General features: G+C 44.3%; 2 protein-coding genes across 4 annotated transcripts in view; one reads left to right on the forward strand and one right to left on the reverse strand.

The window, feature by feature from the left end:
• Positions 1-331: 331 nt before the first annotated feature.
• On the reverse strand, positions 332-5,608 carry LOC311325346 (inositol monophosphatase 1-like). Of its 2 annotated transcripts, none has more exons than XM_084458031.1 (9): positions 5,576-5,608; positions 4,929-5,026; positions 4,642-4,775; positions 4,328-4,432; positions 3,063-3,108; positions 2,190-2,298; positions 1,691-1,799; positions 1,262-1,413; positions 332-707 (listed from the first exon to the last, which is right to left on the reverse strand). In XM_084458031.1, exons 2-9 carry the CDS (start codon positions 4,989-4,991, stop codon positions 577-579), a joined length of 849 nt encoding a protein of 282 aa, XP_084314157.1. In that variant the 5' UTR covers positions 4,992-5,026; positions 5,576-5,608; the 3' UTR covers positions 332-576. The 2 variants fall into 2 exon arrangements, with proteins under 2 accessions (XP_084314157.1, XP_084314158.1); XM_084458032.1 differs by lacking the exon at positions 5,576-5,608 and adding an exon at positions 5,163-5,225.
• A 3,436-nt stretch (positions 5,609-9,044) lies between these two features.
• Positions 9,045-22,640, forward strand: part of zmynd11 (zinc finger, MYND-type containing 11) — a 21,381-nt gene continuing 7,785 nt past the window's right edge. Inside the window, exons 1-12 of one of the 2 annotated variants that reach the window (XM_084458025.1) lie at positions 9,045-9,181; positions 11,372-11,509; positions 12,646-12,805; positions 13,617-13,640; positions 17,456-17,479; positions 17,834-17,995; positions 19,665-19,742; positions 20,514-20,606; positions 21,330-21,417; positions 21,552-21,607; positions 22,110-22,187; positions 22,380-22,498. In XM_084458025.1, coding sequence (XP_084314151.1) covers positions 11,379-11,509; positions 12,646-12,805; positions 13,617-13,640; positions 17,456-17,479; positions 17,834-17,995; positions 19,665-19,742; positions 20,514-20,606; positions 21,330-21,417; positions 21,552-21,607; positions 22,110-22,187; positions 22,380-22,498 — 1,013 coding nt within the window. In that variant the 5' untranslated portion in view covers positions 9,045-9,181; positions 11,372-11,378. The remainder of the gene's footprint in view (positions 9,182-11,371; positions 11,510-12,645; positions 12,806-13,616; positions 13,641-17,455; positions 17,480-17,833; positions 17,996-19,664; positions 19,743-20,513; positions 20,607-21,329; positions 21,418-21,551; positions 21,608-22,109; positions 22,188-22,379; positions 22,499-22,640) is intronic. The other variant, XM_084458026.1, reaches the window with a different exon arrangement.

Here is a 22,640-nt window from a genome sequence, read left to right on the forward strand (position 1 = left end):
TCGTGAATCCATGCACTGCTTACAATTGAAATATATTTCCTTGATATAATTAAAATTCAAAAGATGTCCCCAAGCTGTGTAAAAATTTCAAATAATGTTAACAGAATGCTTTAAATGACCAACATTGTCAAAAAAATGGTTTCTTAAGAAATACATTTAACATATATAAATATCTAAACACAAAAAGTGATATTAAAAAACATGCTTACTTTCTGGACCACTTGGATGTTTAATGTGAAAATGGCTTAAACAAGGCCAAAAAATAGCATATTTTATAGATTATATAAATACATATAATAATATATTTGTATTGCTCAAAACATTGCTTCTCTTCTCTAAAACCACAGCTTTATTTCATGGATAACATGGATACATGGAACATGGATAGTCATGAGAAATAACAAATAATAATACAAAATTTCATATGTGAGAAAAACCATTAAGGTTGCCAAATCGTTGTGGGATGAAAACAAGTAGTAGAAGAATGAAAATTAAATGAAAACATGTACCTTTTTTTTGCCTCGTTAAGCCATTTGCAGTTTACTATGTTCCCTATTTTCTTCATAGATAATAAATTCACTCTTTTGGTTTGATAGGTGCATCATCTCTCAAAGGGGTAAATGCATCAATTTCTTTGATAATTCTTTCCGCAATGGTCTTGTTGTTTGCAGCAACAACTCTTCTAGACATGAGGTCCAAAGGTCCACCTAAAAACAAAGTAAACAAACTGCATGAATATTAAATTCAAGAACATCACTAACAGCAGAATAAGAACATTTAGGGTCACTCATCATTTGAGACATTGTGTACTGTACATTCAATTGTTAGCTAAAAAGTCAGAGTTGAAGCTAATACAGAAAATCCAACATGGTTTCTCACTGATACCCTATCTGGGAGCGTATCTGTGTTCCCAGGGTCCTATATTCCCAGGGTCCTCAGTTCCCCAGTTCAATATTCTGTTAACACCCACCTCATGCTATGTTTACTGAACATGTCCACACATACCAACACCCGTTCTGATTTTCTAATCCCAACCCCTTTGACAAGTTCCCACAATAGCTCGTCATATTAAGCAAATACAGAGCTGGGGAACAATCTTTTTCGGTTCCCATTATGTGCTATATAGAGCTGGGAAACCCTGGGAATGACCCCCCCCCCATCTTACTTCAACTGTTGGTACAGGTGTGTGTACAGTATGTAACATTTAATGTACATAAAATGGTAAATATTACAGATATTATATATATTCTACACTACATACCCTCTACATCCATTAGGACTCCTCCAGCCTCTGTGACTATGACGGCCCCAGCTGCGATGTCCCAGCAGTGGATCCCTATCTCATAGTAGGCCTCCACACAACCGGACGCCACCAGGCACATGTTAGTGGCAGCGGTGCCTGCCCCTCGCATCCTAGGGGTAGAAAGATGGACAGACTAGGTAGTGGCAACAGATGATAAGGTGGACTCTGGCCTTGACAAAGTCACTCATATAGGTTGATTTTTTGAGAGCTGGGTAAATTTCAATATGCAGTCCTCATCCAGTCTCATACTCTATAACATGGTAGGCAACATTTTCAGTCCTGTTAAATTGTGATAGGTTAGTAAGTCACAGAAAACTCATGGCCCTCCTCATATATGAGGATAATCACCCATAGACATTAACACTGTATTAATTTCTATGTTCTTACCCATGGATTGGTAGACACAGGATTTTTTTCATGCTTGAGAAGATCTTATCTACCACCTCTGCATCTCTGTTAGATCCAAACTCAGTGGCAATGATCGACTGGTTGATATCTGCAATTCAAAATGACTACTTCTGCTAGTATACCAATGACTTACACTGCTAGCACACTTCAGTAACACTTGAATCTTGCACACCTTACAATCTAGGGATGCTAAGGGATCTGCCTACTGTTATACATATAAAGGATTTTTAAATGAATTGCATACATTAAAGCACTTTCACAGCCCTAAGAAAATACTCTTAATCAGAACTGGAGCGTTCCCAATTCAGCAGGAGTACCAAAAAACCTTAACTCCTTACACAATAATCAACTTTGACTTTGGCTCCTTGTGGAAGTCAGCTAAATATATTTTTTGTCAGCCATATTGAGTTCAGAGAAATATGGATAGTCAATAATAATTATGTCAAGTACTGTACATAATAATTGTAGAAATGTTTACCTTTCTGGTCTGAGACCTGAATAGGCTGTCCATTACAGAAGGATCCCTTCCCCTTCATGGCTGTGTACATCTTATCTTCTAAGCAGCTGTAGACCACACCAAACTCCAGCTGTTGGACAAACAGATTTTAGCCCAATACAGAATATCTCTCACCCTTCACAAAAACATACAGTATGTCTTTGAGGGAAATAGATAAGGGACAGATAAGCAATACAGATAAGCAATACACTGGGCAGTAGATTCTTCTTCCGTTTTAGTTTAGGTGGAATCGTCTTGGTCGTCTTGCTAGCCAGACTCATGAGCAAATTGTTACATTCTCAACGTTCAAAAAGGCTGACAAAGGAGAAAGGAATAAACTAAACCTTTGGAACCCCACTGGCCTGTCTGCAGTTCAAAATATGAAATATTAGTCATATTAATAATCTTCTGTTACAATACAAACTAAATATGTGCCACTACAGCACATTTTGTTAAGAAAGATCTTACATGCTCGGGGGTCAGTGAGTCTTGTAAACAGTATGTTGACTGTCAGACCTGAGAATAGGCTACCTGCTCTGAAGGCACTGATGTCCCTGGTCTGCACAATTAGCATCGTGACAAAGCTAACAGGCTCAGGGATCATGTGCAGCTGACTTTCCACCACTCCAGAGTGTACAGTATGTCCAATGCTGGGAATATCGTATATTGCGCTCTCATGTGTTCAATTCAAATAAAACCTTGTCACAACTTGAATAACATCAATTCAAATCGCCAGCGTTATTTATTTTAAATTAACTGGATAAGATTGATAGTCATTTTTGGGGGTTAACAGTTAACATCCCTACCCAGTGCCACTTCAACATTTGGGGGAGGACAGCGAATGATTTGACATACCTTTTTGTTGACAGCAAAGCCAATTGAAATGGCAACAAATGGATATCTATCAGGGCAAAGGAGAGGAAAGGTTAAATGTAGGAAAATCCCATAAATATGTGCAGACTGAAACCTATTGGCTTAAATTACACGATCTTTAGCTCTCACTGTATGTTTTGCGTCTTGTCAAGATATCTAACACTTTAATGAGTAAACCTCCGTATCTCTGTCTGTATCTCGGTTTCCATTTTCCTCGGACACCATCAGCCTGACAGCATTCGCATTTCGCTCGGGTACCGGCAGGGGTCCCAGCAAGACGGCGTCACGACCAGATTTCTGTCAACGGTTACTTGTGTTTGCTTATCTCAGAGCTTGCAGTGGAACAGGCCAATAGTGAAACTACGTGCTCAGCAGGCTCACGACTGGAACAGAGAGTGCTCCCTGGGTTGAGAGGGAATGTATAGAGCCGTTGTGTCGGTGGGCAGATGGAGTTGTTCCCAACCTCCACTCCGTAGGGGGGGGGGGGGGAGGGGTCCTGCCTAGGCCATTGTCCTCAAGTTCAAGGATACAATTCAGAGCTCTCTATGACACACGCAGTCATCATACCACTGAATCAGAAACCAGATACGGTTACAGAGGTATTAAACAAAAAAGGACTAGTAGAGTCTGAATCAAATCAATCAAATCAGTAGAGGATAAATTCAACAGTTTCTTGGGTCCAGTCCTTCCTGTTTGAAAGGGACCAAGTCATTAGGCCTACTGTATACCTGGCCTTGTGAACAAATGGATGGATATGGAGACACCAAGCATACCGTTTTTGATGTAATAAGCAAAATATAATGGACAAATGACTATAATATTCTACAATTATTACACTATTAATGATGATTATGATACTATGATTAATACACTTGCCTTATAATGTAATAACTGACATACTAAGTTATTACAATATGCGCAAAAAGTTGCTATGTTACAGTATCTGCTCAGCACTTTGTTACATTATCGACCAGTTATTACCATGAGTTTTTATTTTAAAATGTTATAAATAAACATTACGAGTCATTGTAACATTATGCGTCGCTACATTATCAACTACAGAACACTGCACCTCCAAACAATAAGTTAGAGAGAGGGGGGGGGGGTCAAATATAGGCCTTCACTGCCATAGTTTGATATAGGCCTATTGGTTGCAATCTGCAAATTCACCCCTAGATGGCACTAAAATCCACACACTGCCGAGACATGGCATGTATATTAGTGTATGAAGGATATAAGTATATTACCCATGAACAAAGTTTGTGGTCCCATCCACTGGGTCGACTATCCAGGTTGGGTTGTCAGTCAGTACACAATGTTCTCCAGCAGCCACTGACTCCTCACCTATGAAGCTTTAACACAGCAGGGTAACACACTCAGTAGGCTGGGGTACCACAACAGCATCATGTTCAGCAGGTCAACAAATGTTTTGATATGGATCTGCATTTTTGAGCACAAAATAAAGCTTGTTGCTTATATGATTTATTTGATGATCTATTGTGTTCATCTTTATCAAGGGTGTGAATATAAAGGGGTCTACTGTACGTTTAAGTTACTGTACCTGTGCTTGGGGAACTTCTCCTTCACTGATTCTATGATCAGCTGCTCCACCTTCTGGTCAGTTTTGGTCACTAAATCCACAGAGGAGCTCTTGCACATGATGTTCATCTCATTCTGAACTGCATCCACTACAATCTAAAAATGAGAGATCCTTGTATTAGGCTGTTCACTATAGTGTGATAAACTTATTCGAGTTTTTGCAAAGGGCCAATGTGAAACAACCAGATGCTTAACAGCATAGTAATGCTCATTCTGTGTTTAACAATTCACACACACACACACACTCACAGATCCTGCTGTCCTCGCCAAAGCCACAGCATGGTCCATGGCATCCTGCCAGAGCTCAGCCATGGTGCTGTGATGTGAGAAATGTCCTTAAAAGGATGCTGAAAGGTACAAGACATTCTGAAGTTATTCTGACCCGTCACACACATGTAAGCTACACCTTGATCACAACTCAAACCTTCAGATGTGTGAATTTGCGACTAAATTATCAATATTCAACATCAAGAGTGATGTTACCAGTCTGCTCTGTTGGTCTGTAGCCTAATCGGATTCTACGGAGGGGAAATAAGTTGATTTGGGAACATTGAGTCTTTTCCAGATTTAATACGTATGCTAGAGCAGAGCCAGCCCATCAGTTGCCAGTCTCCTGAAATGTGTAACATAAAAATACTTGTAACATAAAAATACTTGTAACATAAAATACTTGTAAGAAAGATGTCTGTTCTCAATCACGGCTTATTTAGTTCTTGACAGTCAACATCTCTCTGCGTTACAGGTTGACTACTGACAGTGGGCATTTGCAAGCAGGCCAACTACGGCCATTCATAATATTCATGAAAAACGCGTCATGTGCAAAGAAAATAAACATTTAGCAGAAACCAGCCTATAAAACATGAAAATTAGCTACCCATGAAGGGCGAAAGTCTCACCAGTTCAGTGAAGTTAAGCCGCTTCCGTGTTTTGCTATTGCTTTCTTCTTCAGCAGATAGAGAGCGTTCTCCAAGGTGAAGTGGGCTGTGCTGCCGCTCACAGGCGACCAGGCCAGTTACGCACGTGTCGATGGATCACGAATTGCTAAAACCGAATTCATAACACCGTCAGATAAACCTGGCTAAAGGCTGATGGGCTACAGTAGGCTTACTGTATTACTGTAATAGTCGTACCGCTGTCACCAGGGTGCGGTTTGTAAAAAAAGAGGGATGACGTTTGAAAATATTTTTTTTATACATAGGACATAAAAAATAATAGCATACACACAAATGTATACTTTATTAAATGTATTTATATACATTTCATAAAACCATGTGTAGGCTGTGTGCATAGTTTTCAGAGGAAGTAACGTCGTAGATTGATTGATCACTTACTTACTAAACCCTGACCATACTTTTACATTTTGTGCATTAAAAATTATGAAATGCCATTGCTTCTTTTATTCATAATTTAAAAGTTTATTTTAAAATATACTCAGTGCAATACATGTCATCTCAACACTCACATCTCATCACTAAACTTCAAGTGCAACTCCACTCTAAACTAAGACAGTGTATGAGTGCCCTCTACTGGTCGTATATCAACTGCACTGCAACAATACTGTATTACCCAAATAAGTATTTTTTATTGTCTTTAACTTAAAAACTAGGATACCACAGTTACACACATCATGTCCAAATGTCATTGAGATCAGGTTGAAGTTACTAAGTGATAACAGTGGTATGGCTTCTGTCTTTTATGAACATGGTGGTATCTCCTGAAATTAGCCCTTCCCACACCGGTCAGTTATACGGTCTTGTCTTGTCCAGGTCTCAGTCTCCAGTGGGAGTTGGGGTGAGGGGGGTGTTGGAGGGGGTGATAGGGAGTGATCAAGAGGAGAAGAGAGTCTCTGGTCTGATCTATCTGTTCCTCAGCAGAGACTTTGATTTGATTTGATTCACTTTATTTATCCCGAAGGAAATTAAAATGCCACGTAGCTCATAAAACAGCCTCTTTTTTTTGTTTTTTTGTTTTTTTTGTTTTGATTTTGACAGAGGTTGTCATGGCCCCTCTTGATGTGTTTGTGGAGGTAGATCTGGGAGTTGTAGGAGAATGGGCACTCGGAGCAGGAGAACACCGGAGACTTGGACAACTCTGACATCACTCCTAGCAGAGTGAGCAAGAGAGAGACCATTAAAAAGGATTCTCTCACCTGTAGTACAAGTTCAAGTATAGAGGGGTTATATATGTAGCTAGTGGGAGGGGTAGCAACCACACCACAACTTCAGACTGAGGAGAGGAGAGAGAATGAGATGTACGAGGCTCCGCAGGCTGAGCTCGAGTGAGGGAGAACGTCTGGGCCTGAACACATCCTTACGTGACTGGATTCTGGACTTTGACAGACCGTCCCCAGGTGGTGAGAGTGGGTGACCGCACCTCCTCCGCACTGAGTCTTAGCAGACCCCACAGGGTTGCGTCCTCGGTCCTCTCCATATTGGAGTTTGCATGTTCTCCCCGTGCCTGCGTGGGTTCCCTCCGGGTACTCCGGCATGTTGAATGTTTATGCCTCTGAATGTTAAAAAATTAAATGAATACATTTAACACAAGCTAACAATTTACTATGAACTACTAAGCTATACAACCCCCCCCCCCGCCCCCCCCAAAAAAAGGTCAGTTCAGGTTCAGTTCAGGTCAGTGGTATTCATTGGTATCTGTTTAGTGAACACAAACAGAACACACATTTAGTATTGTGAGTGTGGGGTCACACGATCCATGAGGCTTACATGAGTACATGTTTTGACTTACAGCAGTGATGAACCCAGCCCAGTGAACCAGTCCTGTCCGGTCGCTGGCTGACTCCGGCCTGTACAGGTAGCCTACACCTTCCCGCTGATTTGGAGAGCTGCGGGTTACCCCAGCGTGTGGAAGCCAGAGAGGCGTCCCTCCCATCTCCCACCTCCTCCAGCGCCTGTTGGACCTCCTCCGCCGCTGCGACCTGTGGGAACACAAGTGGGTGAATGAGAGGCCATTGTAGAGCGCCTTGGATAAAAGCACTACAAGTGCAGCCCATTGGACATTAAAGTACCTGCCTCATCCGCCTCCTCTGCTCGATGGCCTGCCGATCTCCCTCCTAATTCCACTTCTGACACTTTCTAGACGGCGGTAACATGGCGTTTTGCACTGTCGCCTCACAGCAAGAAGGTCATGGGTTCGATCCCCGCTGATGTTTTCCTCCACAAAGAAGCTCAACATTAAAACATGTAACAGATCGCTCTCCTGTCCTTCCCTGACCAAGACTGGACATGAGCACTTGGATTGGTCCCCGGGTGTTGAAAGGGCTGCTGTTCTTGGCTGCCCTTGAAGGAATGACAGCACGGATGAGTTAAAGACATAGCCCACAATGTGTCGGCTGAACGCTCCTACGTGTGTCAATAAAAAAAGCTGTGACAATAAAGGTGAATTTCATTTCATTCCATCTGCTTCGCGTTGCTATGAGGCGAGCCAACTACTGAGCACATTTAGGATAGTCATTTGTGCGGTTTTCGGATTAGGCTACATGTAGACTACAGAAGCTATATTACTTTAATGCAAGTGTGCTTAGATGCAAAGGGATGTGAGTGAGAGGTCGTTAATAGGCTACTAATAGCCGATCGGCTAACGCCAGCAATGTCAAGCTGCTCATAAACAACGAAGATGATTTCAGATCAGAGGATTACTTTATGGCTTAGCCTGTTCATATATTATTTTAAAGAGAACAATTCTAATCACAGACATCAGGAGCAGAGCAAGCATACCGGTATATCTCATTTCGGGAGCAACTATACCGCCATCTAGTGGTTATTGGGTGTATATTACTTATTCCTCTACACTTGGTAAATGCAGGCTAATTGTTGTCTAATTGGCTAATTCATGAAACCTGAAGAGATGCGGGCGGACCGAGACGAGCGCGGACCAAAGCACACCTGTCCACACTTACATAACTATCTAATTCAGTTAAAAGGGTAATCTTAAATCTGGTAAAGGGCATAACTGTAGGCTACTTATTAATATCCACCCCTGTAATTTAGACAAAAATGATTGACTCTATAACACAATGGTTGCTGACACTAATAAAATCTCTGGGTATTTCAAAGAATAACTGTCAAGTGGGCTACCCACTAGCTTGAACTTTTTATCATCCTAATAAATTCGTTTTAACAGACCACATGGAACTCATGATCAAAAGGCAGTTAATATCACATACCTTTTTGTCCTCCCCTGTATGAGAGTGATTTTCCAATAAAACAGCCTACAGAAATGTTTGCTGTAAATGTCCTTATGAAAATCCTAACAAAAGAAGTCATGTGGCAGCTCATAATTCCACCACTAGAGTTCTCCCGTTGTAACAAACGTGTCCTGCTATGTTGGCGCTTGTGTTTACCTCCCAATCCACAACTGTAGCCAGCTGGATTTAAACCATAATTCAGACAGTCAAAAACTATACCGGAAATACAAATGTAAGGTACCTCACATTGAATCCTTCGCGGATTTCTACAGAGTCATACATTAGTAACACTGTAGTGAAGGTAAGCCTGAATTGTATTTAATGAAAAATGCATTACTTTCATGACAACATGACGACTAGCTAGCGTTAGCATGTTAGCATGTTAGCTCCTGGCTGGAGCTGTCTTTCCTCTCCCCCATGATGGTGGTGGTGGTGTGTTAACATGGCGCCGTCCAAAACAAACGAGTGGCAAATTCACATGTATGTGCCTGTCAGTGTGGTTTCCTTGCTATTGTGTTTGATTACTGAGCTTTTGCAATAATTTCATGGTTGACTTCTCATCCAAATGGTTTCCCAGGCACAGATAGAGAAGTTCCCGGATGCTTATCCTGCTAGCTAGCTGCTAAGTAACGTTAGCATAGCTAGCTTGCCAGCTAGCCGTTTTTCCAACCCAATTTCGCTTGCCAAACTATAATATATGACGTTATACATTGTGATTATTTAACTGTTAAGATGATGTAAAGTAACATTCGTTTTATGATAGAAACTCGATGGCAAGTTGGCTCTAGTTAGATAGTTATCTAGCTAGGTAGCCAGCAGCCACCCAGCTAGCCAGCTAGCTAGTATCTAGTAACGTGTGGCCTTGGCTGTCTTCTGGTAGATTTTTGATAAATCCACTAACTAACTATAGAATAACATTACCGTATATAGATTATAGCTAGCTATGGTTGACCATGTGATTGATAACTAGAGATACGATACGATATAAGAGACGGTCACAAAATAGTGAATTGGAAGAAGCTAAACCTGGCTAGCATTGCTAACGTTCACGTTAGTCCAGAGGGAGAGACCGTGTGAGTGGTCAGGGATATCCAGCGAAATGTAACTTATTTTCTCATCTCCTCTGTCTGTTGAGCCTGCAAACAGTATCTCACTTGCTGGAAATATGCAGATTTATAACTGGGGTCAAAGGAGCTGCTCCATATTGTTATTAGACGACACAACATTCAGGATCTGTGTTCTGTGGAAGTTCAAAGCTGCAAGACTTGGACCCACCTGCCTCTTCTCTGCTGGTGGATGTAGCTGGGTAGCTCCCCAGCCAGAGAGCATTCTTGCATTCAGCACACCTTGCTTAATTGATTGGGGAGTGTGTGGTTCAGGGTCTGTTGTCATGGCATCATGTAGTGCAAGCTCTCCTGAGGCAGAGGTGCGGATCAGCAGCTGTGTGCCAGCCTGTAGTAACACCCTGTTCCTGTGCCAGCCTGTAGTAACACCCTGTTCCTGTGCCAACCCTCATGTAGTGGCCTGGCATCTGGGAAGCAGGTGCCTCTCATTAATACTTACTCTGGTTGGCATAGCATGGGGGATGACATCGCTCGTTACCTCTACTTTCCGCAGCTCGATCATGTATCTGTGCACTGGCAGGACTGCACAAGACGTATCTGATACAAGCTTACAATTAACTTAACATGTCCTGCATTAATTGTTCTGTCATGTCCAAGAATGTGTCCAAAAATTGACTGGGCGGATAAGATGGGTGCCTATAAGTCTGATGAAGAATTGTACCAGAATCGATTCAATTTGTTAGACAAATTGTACAAAGTTTGAGCTGATGGCAAAGCATTTCATTTTTCAGTGTGCTTTATTTGAACAAAAATAGACCTAATGCTTGCACTAGGCTACTCTTTCTCAGATGAACTTCAAGATGGGTCTGACATGGGTGCCTTTAACTGGCATGAATGACATTCTGGCAGTCTTAAATTCCACAAGGGCTTAAAAAGAGAACCGTATGAAAGTGGATTTGAAATAGGCCTATAGATGTAGTGGAGTGCTTTGTGCTTTTTTCTAGCAGGTAGGCTACCCTTCAGTGAAGGGTAATGAAAGTGATGAGATCATAAGCATGGCCAGGATGATACTGACACACAGGTTAAAGTAGTGGGCTAATCCTTTATTTCTTTTTGCATATTTGCACTTTACAGAGATGTTTTTTTGAGAGTAATGACCCAATGTAAAAATAAAAAAATAAAAAATCACTTTTATTTTTTTAACGTTTGGATCCTCCTGATGTGGTTTGAGATAGGATATGTCCGCTTTGTCTTTTCCTGTGCTAGTATTGATGCGTATGTGGGTGTTTTTTAGTCTTTCTTATTGTGGCTTTTTATTGTGGTTTTACTGCCTGCTCTAATTTGTTTGGCACTTTGGTCGACGCAAGTTCTTTTTAATTGTGCTTTACAAATACATTTGACGTGTTTCTCCTTACCTCTCCCTACAGGTCAGTCATGAATAAAGAGGTCATGTCACGCGCCGTGAAGAAGAGGCAGGCGGACCCCAAGGTGGTCCAGTACGTGTGGGCCGCAATCGAGGTCATCCGCAACCAGAAACAAATCGCCAACATGGACAGGATCTCCAAGTGAGTTGTCACTGGCAGCCCTTTTGATACGTCATGCACAGCCCTAAATTAGCCCGTAAAACCCTTGTACCCCCTGTGCGTCTTTGGAGATCTATGGGGGATCTGACAGGTGTAGGACTAAAGCAGTATTGCTTACACCTGTCCTATCCACCCAGATCTCCAGGAAGACAGGGCTTCGGGGTTCATTTGGGAGGAGCTGAGGGGCCGGTGTATGAGGGTGGTTTAGGGCCCATCTTTTTAACTTCTAGTGCCTCGATCAGTAGATGGAATGCTTCGATCAGTAGATAGACTGAAAACACTTGAAGATTTGACACTCTTTAATTGCTTTCCCATTCATTGCCATTCAGATCATGAACTCAACTGGCCCCTATTGCTACTTCACCAGTACTACTGCCTAAAGCCTTGGTTATACCAAACTAACGTGGACAGCTGCAGACATTATAAGCGGACATATTGTTCATACAGAATATAGCAGGCTTAGATCAGCATTGTCTTTGCTGTGCATTAAGGAGTGAGCCGATGAAATGAACATGCCATTGCATGTAGGCTATACTTAGCCTCAGTTTGTCAAATTTAATTCACACTAACCAATGGTAGATCCAACACTCTTCAGTCAGCTAACGGAATCAAGCCAAATGAAAGACTTAGCAGATCTTGGGAGTTGGCCACTTGCCGAACCAACGCCAGCGAGTTTGTTGTCATGGTGATAAAGCGACGGAATGCAATGGAAGGCTTCGCCGAACAGACTTAATATCATCAAACTTGTTTAAATGGGTGATTTGATTGCTTTGAACATGTTAGGACAAATGGTGGAAATTGTCATAGCTTTGTAGGATTAGATATCAAAGACGTTTGACTTTGCAAAATATTAAAAGTTGTCTTAAAAAAATGGTTCAGTGACATAGGCCTACTCCTTACCTGTAAAATGTGCTCCATTATTGAGAACTCATATCTCTGGTGAACTACTTCTACTTGTTGGGCTTCCACGATTGACCGTGCCACAGTCAAGATGTTCCACCTTGGCCGCTCTAGCCTGCTGTATATGAGAAAGGCGTCACAGTGCCGCAGGCCTCTGCGCACCAGAACCCATCGGCCTAATCTCATTTCACGGCAACTTTATTTGTACCCCCCCCCAGGTACCTGAGCCGGATGTTTGGCATGCACCCCAAAGAGACGACCAGGCAGCTGAGCCTGGCGGTGAAAGACGGCCTGGTGGTGGAGACCCTCACGGTGGGCTGCAAGGGCTCCAAGGCCGGCATCGAGCAGGAGGGCTACTGGCTGCCCGGGGACGAGATGGTAAGAGGAGGCGCGTCTAAAGGGGAGTCTTATTGGCCGGCGTTATTCAGTCGCTGATGCGAGTGCTTTTATTACACACGCTTATCGGCTAACACACCCCAGATTTATTTAGCAAAGTATACCTCGGAAAGAACAGATAAGATGGTACTCTCTTTTCGCTCTGAGAGACTACTTTCCATCCTCCTCTGTCTCTTGGACATAGGCCTAGACTATCACTTCGTTCAGAGGGAAATCAGCCACTGTTACATCAGGTCAACTGTATGGATTTGTTAATGTTGTCATGCATGTCTCAATGATCTGTTCTGTACTTCTGTTCTTTGTGTGAGAAGTAGGCTATGTGCTAGTGCAAAAAAAGCATTGCTATTTCTGGCACAGTGTTTTTGTGAAGGTTGTGAGAGCAAGTAGTGAATCTCCCAAATAGCCTAGAGCAGCCAGAGGTGCCACAGTGCATCGGTTGAGCCAGTGACTGGACATTCACAGCAGCTTACTTCCATGGCCGCAGATTGAAATCCACGAGTGAATCACATTGAGGCTGGTTGTTGCTTCACTCTTTAGAACTGCAGCAGTCTAAATGCAGACAAGCTTCTGGAAAACTTTATTTAAACTTTCGCAATCAAGTTTGGACAAAAAAACAGTTCTCACAACCAAAACCACAAGAACCACAGCGGCCACTTAGTCTACCAAACACAATAAAGGATACCAAAGATATTAATTAGGTCCCTCTTAAAAAATAACACTGCTAAATAAGATCTCAACTCGGTGTCGCAGTACAACATTAAAACACTGCTTTCTGGATCACTTGCAACCACAGGAGCCAAAGGCTGAAGGAAGCAAGGTAAGGCTGCTTTCTTCTTCAGTTTGGGTTTGTTATCCTTCTCTCTATCTTTTCTTTCTTTCTTTCTCTCTCTCTCTCTCTCTCTCTCTCTCTCTCTCTCTCTCTCTCTCTCTCTTTGCTCCTTTTGTACTAACATCATTCTGTGAGAAATCGGTTCTGCCCCAAGCGGTGCTATCTTGGATTTGATTGAATCTTTTTTTATAGAACATCCTTGATTATAGAAATAGAAAGATTCAGTAGTTATAGTTGCACTTGTCTTGACTGGCACCAACGTGCCTAATGTAGACAATGTGATAGTTTACTTGCATCAGGCTGGATGCACAGTATATACAAATTTCTCCCAAAATGACACTGATAATTGCTTACAACTTGTTGAAAAGACTATAACATACTTATCTCTGTAGTTGCAGTTGGTACTTGTCGAAGGTAAAATAATCATTCAAATCAATATACAGTGGGGAAAAAAGTTTCATGAAACTCCAATGAATCGCTCTGCCAAGGTGTGACCAAATTTCTTGTGGAATGGATCAAAAGTGACTTACCTGAAATATTTGCTCGCTACTGATCTCCTAATGTTCCGTTGCTTTAACACGTTTGAATAAATACTAAAATAAACCAAACCAGGTTTTTATTACTGAATACAGTTTTAACTGTATGGTAATCTCTTATATGACTTAAACGTCTTCAGATGACTTAACCTCAAAGTGTCTGAAGAAGTTTCAGAAAAGCCATATCAGTGTCTTGTCACACTGACTCATATGTCTGAGCGAAAACGATAAGCAATGCTAACATAGCTGCAGGTTCGTAGCAAGCATCTATAAGTGTGAGACGTGAGTAGTACTTGTAGTTCTGCCAATGGTAGTTGTAGTTCTTCTCAGGGTTTGTGTGTTCTGCTGTTTGTAATCATCTCTGTCCAGCATGCATGTTTTATGAAAGGGGGTGTGGTGATGATGTATTTCTGTCATCTACAGTGTTGCTTGTCTTTAGTGTTGTAATGTAACCCACTGATCTCCTCGATCAGCCAGTGTGTCTTGTAACTATTGAAAGCATGGTAAACAATTGAATTACATGATGTAGTTTTGTTCCAAAGCACCTGGATTCAATTCAACTGTCCTTGAATAATCTAAAAATATTGATATATTGTTCTCTTATCAACCTCATGTCATAAAAAATTATGTTCTGAACAAAATTCCGATTGGATTTAATCCAGGCTCGTTTGTCAATCTGTGTTTGTTCCACCATACCGTCTCCCGATTGTGTGTTTTTGTCGGGAATGTGTCAGTAAATCAGAAAGTGAACAGAGATGGGACTGATTCATGCTCTCCATGTGAAGGGCGGTGGTGGGATGTCTATAACGCGCCGAGGTGTGATGTAACTTGATCAGGCTGGATAGGATGAATGAGCGGTCAGCATGGCCGGTCATTTGATCTGTTCTATCACAAATGGGCCTGTAATGTGTGTGGTAGTAGTAGTTGTAGCACTACCAACGGCACTAGTAGTAGTAGTAATAGTAGTTTAAGTAGTAACACCTAGTAGTAGTAGTAGTAGTAGTAGTAGTAGTAGTAGTGGTAGTACAGTAGTAGTGGTAGTAGTAGTAGCAGTAGTCCTAGTAGTAGTAGTAGTAGTAGTAGTAGTCCTAGTAGTAGTGGAAATAGTAGTAGTAGTAATAGTAATAGTAGTAGTAGTAGTAGTCCTAGTAGTAGTGGAAATAGTAGTAGTAGTAGTAGTAGTAATATTAGTAGCAGCACTAGTAGTAATAGTGGCAGTAGTAATAGTAGTAGTAGTAGTAGTAGTAATAGTAATAGTAGTAATAGTAGTAGCAGCACTAGTAGTAATAGTGGCAGTAGTAATAGTAGTAGTAGTAGTAATAGTAATAGTAGTAGTAGTAGTAGCAGCACTAGTAGTAATAGTGGCAGTAGTAATAGTAGTAGTAGCACTAGTAGTAGTGTCAGCGATAGTAGGTGGCCCTATTTGTCGTGTTATTTATTTCCCTTATCTTTATTGTTGATTCAATATTTATTTTTCCAAGAAATTCCATTGAGGTTAATGGACCGCTTTTACAAATAACCTGACCAAGAGGACAGCGCCAGGTCATTAGCAGCTTGAAAGCAGATTGGATAGAGCGAGCGTTAGTCTCATAGTGTTTGTGACTCACAGGTCCAGGGCTGCCTAGCGGACCCCAGCTTGACACACTTAAACTGTGGCGTTGTTGTCGGGGCACGAAAGGCTGCGGGAGCCAAAGTGGGCCGGCCCTCTGGCCCCGCCTCCCTCTCCTCCTCAGTCTGTCGGAAGCTTTAAAAGGTCTGCTTTCTGTCAAGGCTTGTTCTCCTTTCAGAAACATCAGAGGTTCTCTTAGGTCTTATAGGGGAACTGGGATTTTTTTTAGTTCCAAAAATAGATTCTCTGTGGTTTTCCATTGTGTGTTAGGCAACGTTTCGGTCATTTGATTTTGCCTAGTAATTATTAATGGATAAGTGTCATACATACAGTATCCATCTCTTGATAGCCAGTACAGCCACACATAACAACCGCTCTTTCTTCTCGTAGTTTGAGGGGTATACTTTGAGGGATACGTCCCCCCCCCCCCCCCCCCGATTCGTCACATTGTAAAAATCACTGCAGGGTCACAGACGTTCCCCTTACTTAACCCCAAAAGGCTGAGCACACGCACGACAGCAGGCGAGCCCGCTCTCAAAACGGCTCACCTTTGAAGTCCACCCCCATTCATTCAGCGGACAATGTGAGCTGACAGCGCGGGGTAAACACCGGGTCAGGCGTGGGCGCGGAGCACTACCGGCCCGTCCTCGCGTTACCGTAACCCTGGCAGCGGGGCTCTGGCACTGCCAGCTTCGCCCCCTTTGTCCTCATGACTATTTATGGCTCTGTTGGGGCTTGTCTGTGAGCGCAGGCGAGTTCTTGTTGGTTTAAACCCAGGCATGTTCAACGAGAAGGGATTCGCCTAGATGGAGGAAGTTGTTTTTGTGTTCTATGGGGCGTAGCGAGCTTGGATGTCATAAGTTCAAGTTTTGATGAGCTTGTTCCTTCCAGCCATCTGAAGTGAACGGATCCGTGGGTGGTTCTGGTGGTTCTGGTGGTTCTGGCTCATCCAGTCGTCCCTGTGGTGCCCAGTGGTGCATGCTGGTATTCCAGCTCCAGCACAGCTAGCTGCACCGGTCTACTAATCACCAGCACCCCGACTGGCTTAACCAGGCGTGCTAGGATGGAGTCAAATACTGTTGTTATGCAGTGATTTAGCCAAGAAACTGTTTGAGGAAAAACGGGTGTCTAGTAGTGCTGCAGTATTTCCCAGAAAACCCTGCTCTCCTTCCATGCCACTCCAGACTGTGAGTGGGAGGAGCAAGATTTTGACAGTTGACGATTGGCTGAACCTCTTTTGGTCCGTATCCCCGCCCTTCAGAGGAGTGCATGAACAAGATTCTATAAATCGTGAACATTGAATGACAAAATCAAAAATGAGTTTTAATGAGTGTAAAAATCCGGAATGACAATTGAATGACTGTGTGAATCATGGGTAGTGGGTTTAGCAGGCTACCATCGTCGCCCCAGGTTCTTAGAGACACCCATACACAAACACATTTCAGATTTACTATTAATTCTCACTCGCCTCATCGTGGGAACTTGTTAAATATCACCGGAGAAGATATTAATGATTACACGTTAAGTTGGCCAGCAACACATCAGGCTGTTATTCATTAACATCGTAATCACGCACAGACGCACACTAGTACACAAAGTAGCACATTTCTACGTGAGTGTGAGTGTGTATTAATGAACGGGGGGGTGTTTGGTTGCAGATGGTGAGGGAGCAACCGGAGGAGGTCAGTCAGAGTTCACTCAATTCATTGTTGTTTATGAAGATCATGTATAAAGTATAGAGTATAGAGTATAAAATGCATAACATGCCTTAGTTTTTTTTTTTCATCCAAATATTCCTTTTGTCTTATCAACACTTTTTTTGTTTGGTTGGTGTTTCTAGAATGGAATTACTGTTTTGAGTTGATTCAAATAATAATAATAAAAATGCAAAAGTGGAATCCGACTCGGTCCATTGGGAGCGTCCAGCGTGCCGGGGGGACGAGCGTCCCTGCTGACCGGGCGGCGCCGGGTCGGGTCGGGGGCCGGTGGGATGCTCGGAGGGGGGGACACCCATCACTCTGCTCCCTGTCGTCCAGGAGTGGGAGACGGAGAGCCACGACTGGTACTGCTTCGAGTGCCACCTGCCCGGGGACGTGCTGACGTGCGACGGCTGCTTCCGCGTCTACCACCTCAAGTGCCTGTCGGACGAGTACAAGCCCCGCGACGCCGGCTCCCACTGGCAGTGTGTGGTCTGCAGGGTGAGCCTGTCTGTCTGTCTGCCTGCCTGCCTGCCTGCCTGCCTGCCTGCCTGTCTGTCTGCCTGTCTGTCTGTCTGTCTGTCTGTCTGTCTGTCTGTCTGTCTGTCTGTCTGTCTGTCCTTTCTCCTGTCTTCTACTCTTTCTCCTCTCTCACTCTCCTTTCTCCCCCTCTCTCTCTCCCTCTCTCTCTCTCTCTCTCTCTCTCTCTCTCCCCCCCCCTCTATCTCTCTCTCTCTCTCTCTCTCTCTCTCTGTGCCTCAGACAGTCAATTTCCTTCTGTCATTCCTGATATCAAATAGACACTGACTCACTGTGTGTGCGAGTGTGTGAGCGTGTGAGCGTGCGGAGCGTGCAGATTTTGAATGGAGCGTGGATCGGGTTTCCAAAAAGTCTCAACATGGGGACGTCTGCGTTCCCTCCCGCTCCAACTCCTCTCTGACGCCGCTCGCACCGCGAGTCTGGCTCAGAACGGCCCGGCTCAGAACGGCCCGGCTCAGAACGGCCCGGTTCAGAACGCCCCGGCTCAGAACGGCCCGGTTCAGAACGCCCCGGCTCAGAACGGCCCGGCTCAGAACGGCCCGGCTCACCGTACACATATCATGTCCTGTCAACAGCCGCCTATTCAGGCAGCTCGACAATGGAGTTCATGACCTTCAACAAGGAAACTGGGCGTCATACAGGTGAACACAGACAGGCCACGATAACGAGGGACAAGCGCGAGGAAAAGAATGCAGTAAGATCGTTCCGGTCAGTAAAGAATAATTTTGGAATCTAAAAAGACACGTTTCTCGGAAACGCGAACGTCTGCTACGAGACGAAGTCGAAAAGAAAGCACAAGGGGAGCTAGCTAGTTACGTTCTAAAAGTCTAAAAAGGTTAAGATAATATGAAATAACGATATGAAAGAATTGCTTAGGAGCAGATGGCGGTTGCTGTCACTGTCAGAATGAAATTAATTCGTAGGCCTACAGAAAGATGCAGTATGTCTTCTATGTCAAAGGCCTACTGACTGTATTGAACGCATTCAGTTCATGTCCTCGGGGAAGAAGGGGCAGTGTATGATGTAATAATCTTTAATGGATCACCATTGTTTCCTATAAGCACACCCAAGCCGCGTGCTCCCACGTGTGTGTGTGTGTGTGCGTGCGTGCCTGCGTGCGTGCGTGCATGCGTGCGTGCGTGTGTGAGTGACGCATCAGAACCCGACGAGAACGAGAGGCTCGTCGTGTTTTTTTCAGCGCAGCTCTTTCTCCCGGGGCGATGGAAGCGGAGCGGGGGGAAGTCAGGGTGGGCGGTGTGGGGATGAGGTGTTGAGGTGGGGGTGAGGGGGTGAGGTGGGGGTGAGGCGGCGCGGCAGCGGTTCAGGAAGCCTCTGAGCCAAAGAACAGCCCTGCGAGCGCGGAGCGGGAGGTTTTACTGCTCGACTCCCGCTCACATGCTTGTGTGTGTGTGTGTGTGTGTGTGTGTGTGTGTGTGTGTGTGTGTGTGTGTGTGTGTGTGTGTGTGTGTGTGTGTGTGTGTGTGTGTGTGTGTGTGTGTGTGTGAGAGAGAGATAGAGAGCGCTCAATGTGGTGTATGAACAGAGAGGCTCAGTCAGAGGGTCATGTCATACTGTGTGTGTTTTATGCCTCTCTCTCCCTCTCTCTCTCTCTCTCTCTCTCTCTCTGCAGGGTAGTAAAAAGAAGAACCTGAACAAGCAGGAGATGTGTAAATACCTGCGCTTCATCATCCAGCGCATGAAAGAGCGGGTTAGCAGCAGTCTTCTGGATCTCTCCGTCACACACACACCACCACACCCTAGCAATATACACCAGCTACTACTACTACACAATACTGTCAACACCAGCTACTACTACTACACAATACTGTCAACACCAGCTACTACTACTACACAATACTGTTAACACCAGCTACTACTACTACACAATACTGTCAACACCAGCTACTACTACTACACAATACTGTCAACACCAGCTAGTATTACTACACAATACTGTCAACACCAGCTACTACTACTACACAATACTGTTAACACCAACTACTACTACTACTACACAATACTGTCAACACCAGCTAGTACTACTACACAATACTGTCAACACCAGCTACTACTACTACACAATACTGTCAACACCAGCTACTACTACTACACAATACTGTCAACACCAGCTACTACTACTACACAATACTGTCAACACCAACCACTACTACTACACAATACTGAGAGCATTCCTGCCTCACTCGGCTGTGCCACATCTTCCTATGCTGCAACGTTGCGTCTGGACCAGGACCAGTAGCTGGACTGACTGAGAGACGGTGTTTTAATGCTAAATCACAGCCAGTAAAACCGCCCACAATGCACTGGACTTTATGCCCTTCCATCACCTCCATCCCTCCTGCCTCTCTCTCCCTCTCTCTTTCTCTCCATCCCTCCCTCCTGCCTCTCCCTCCCTCCATCCCTCCCTCTATAAAAGTCAGCATTAAATCTCGTATTTTATTCTCTCCTCCATGTTTGGCAGGCTGTGGACTTGAACAAGAAAGGCAAAGACACCAAGCACCCCATGTACAGACGACTCATCCACTCCGCCCTGGACGTGTCCAACATCCAGGAGGTAGACGCGCCGCCCGTCTAACTGACCACAACTTGCTGCCAGTGAACCCTAAAAAGCCGTCATGGAATTTGACCTGTTGTGTACTGACGCGGTGTTATTTCAACCCTAGTCACGGACGTTATTAGTTATGGCATTCCGCATATTTTGGAGGTTTAATGGCGTCCAGTCCAGCCGTTTAGTCGCGGCGATATGCGTAGTCTTGAGAGAATGGGACAGTGTGTTACTCCTGATATCTGATATGGTTCCATGACTTCCTGATGTTTAGTGTCTGTCCTCTCCAACCTAATAAGCCCCAGCACTTATTGAGTAAGGGTCTGTGTGAGGGCATGACAGATCCAGGCCCGGTATAAAGCCAGGAGTGTGTGTGTGTGTGTGTTGTGTGTGTTGTGTGTGGTGTGTGTGGTGTGTGTGGTGTGTGTGTGAGCCAGATCAGATTGCCTCCCAGAGTGGGGTCAGAGGGGGCCTCTGCACTGTGATCACTGGTGCATCCCGCCAAACAGGCTGGAGAACAGCCCCGCACAATCTGTGTGCGCGCGTGCACAATCTGTGTGTGTGTAATCTGTGCGTGTGTAATCAGTTGCCCCCTGCTGGCCCCCCGCTGCACTGCGACCACGCAGACCGACCACAGGCCTCTAGTGAATAGACCTCTTTGTGCTCTCTCTCTCTCTCTCTCTCTCTCTCATTCTCCCTCTCTCTCTCTCATTCTCTCTCCCGGTGCTGCAGAACTTGACGGAGGGCAAATACAAGAGCTTTGACGAGTTCAAGGCAGACGCCCAGCTGATAGTGCACAACACGGCCATCTTGTTCGGAGGTGGGCATGCTGTCTCCACATTCTCCAGCCTCTGTGATGAATAGCCACGGGGAAAGATAGCAGTGCCGTTGTGAAATGCTGGGATGTCGTTTCCCGGACGCTACATGAACATTTATTTCTGGTTGTCTTTACAGTGCACAGTGACCAGGCCGAAATTGCACGGTTGCTCTACAGTGACACATGCCATGAGGTACAAATACACAGCGTCTATATTCTGCACTATGAAAGTAGATTTCATGAAAAAAAATATAAATATTATATATATATATATATATTTCTTCTTTTTTTTCATGAAATCTACTTTCATGCTATATATGCTATATATGCTATATATATATGCTATATATAGTGAAATTACATTCTTTGGAAAGGTTGTGTGTTGTTGAACCTACATAACTCCTGTTGGCATTAGCTGTGTTCTAGACAGCAGTTGTCATATGGCAGTATGATGACACTGTGATCTATAGCTGTCAGAGGTCAAGCCAGATTTATCCAAAGATCAGCTTACAGGAAATAGTAGAGCTGCTTACAGGAAATAGTACAGCTGCTTACAGGAAATAGTAGAGCCGCTTACAGGAAACATTAGAGCAGGAAGAAAAAGTGGGTTTGGGGGATCGATGTTTTTTCTTGTTGTAATTTGTCTCTCTCTCTTTCATTCTTCATTCACCCCTCACCATTGCTTCTCTCCCCAGTTGAATGAGTTGATGCTATGTAAGACCTGCTTCTACCTGTCCAACGCCAGGCCCGACAACTGGTTCTGCTTCCCCTGCGTGAGTACCAGCTCAGCGCCCGCCCCCTCGCGCGGCGCAGCTGCTCCAAACGCACCCAGACGACCCCGCCATGATAGCTAAGCACCACCGCCCACATGTGACCTGACTAAGAGGCCCCGATGTCCTCGTTACAAATGAAGCCCCCCCCTCCCAGGGTTGTGTGGTGATGTGCGGTTGTTGTGTCACGGGCAGACCCCCAGCCACGAGGTGGTGTGGGCCAAGATGAAGGGCTTCGGCTACTGGCCGGCCAAGATCCTGCAGAAGGAGGACAACCAGGTGGACGTGCGCTTCTTCGGACACCAGCATCAGAGGTAGGGCGCGCAGGGGTCACAGTCCGGCGACGCCGTAGACAAGGCCGACGCCAGCGCCGCCTGGCCTGTGCCCCCCCCCCCCCCGCCCTCAGGCCGGGCTTATAGAACACAATCTTAAGAGACTCCATGCTTTTTTAAGTCT

This window comes from Borostomias antarcticus, assembly GCF_949987555.1.
Source record: "Borostomias antarcticus genome assembly, chromosome: 24".
In the NCBI taxonomy this organism is placed as follows: Eukaryota; Metazoa; Chordata; class Actinopteri; order Stomiiformes; family Stomiidae; genus Borostomias; species Borostomias antarcticus.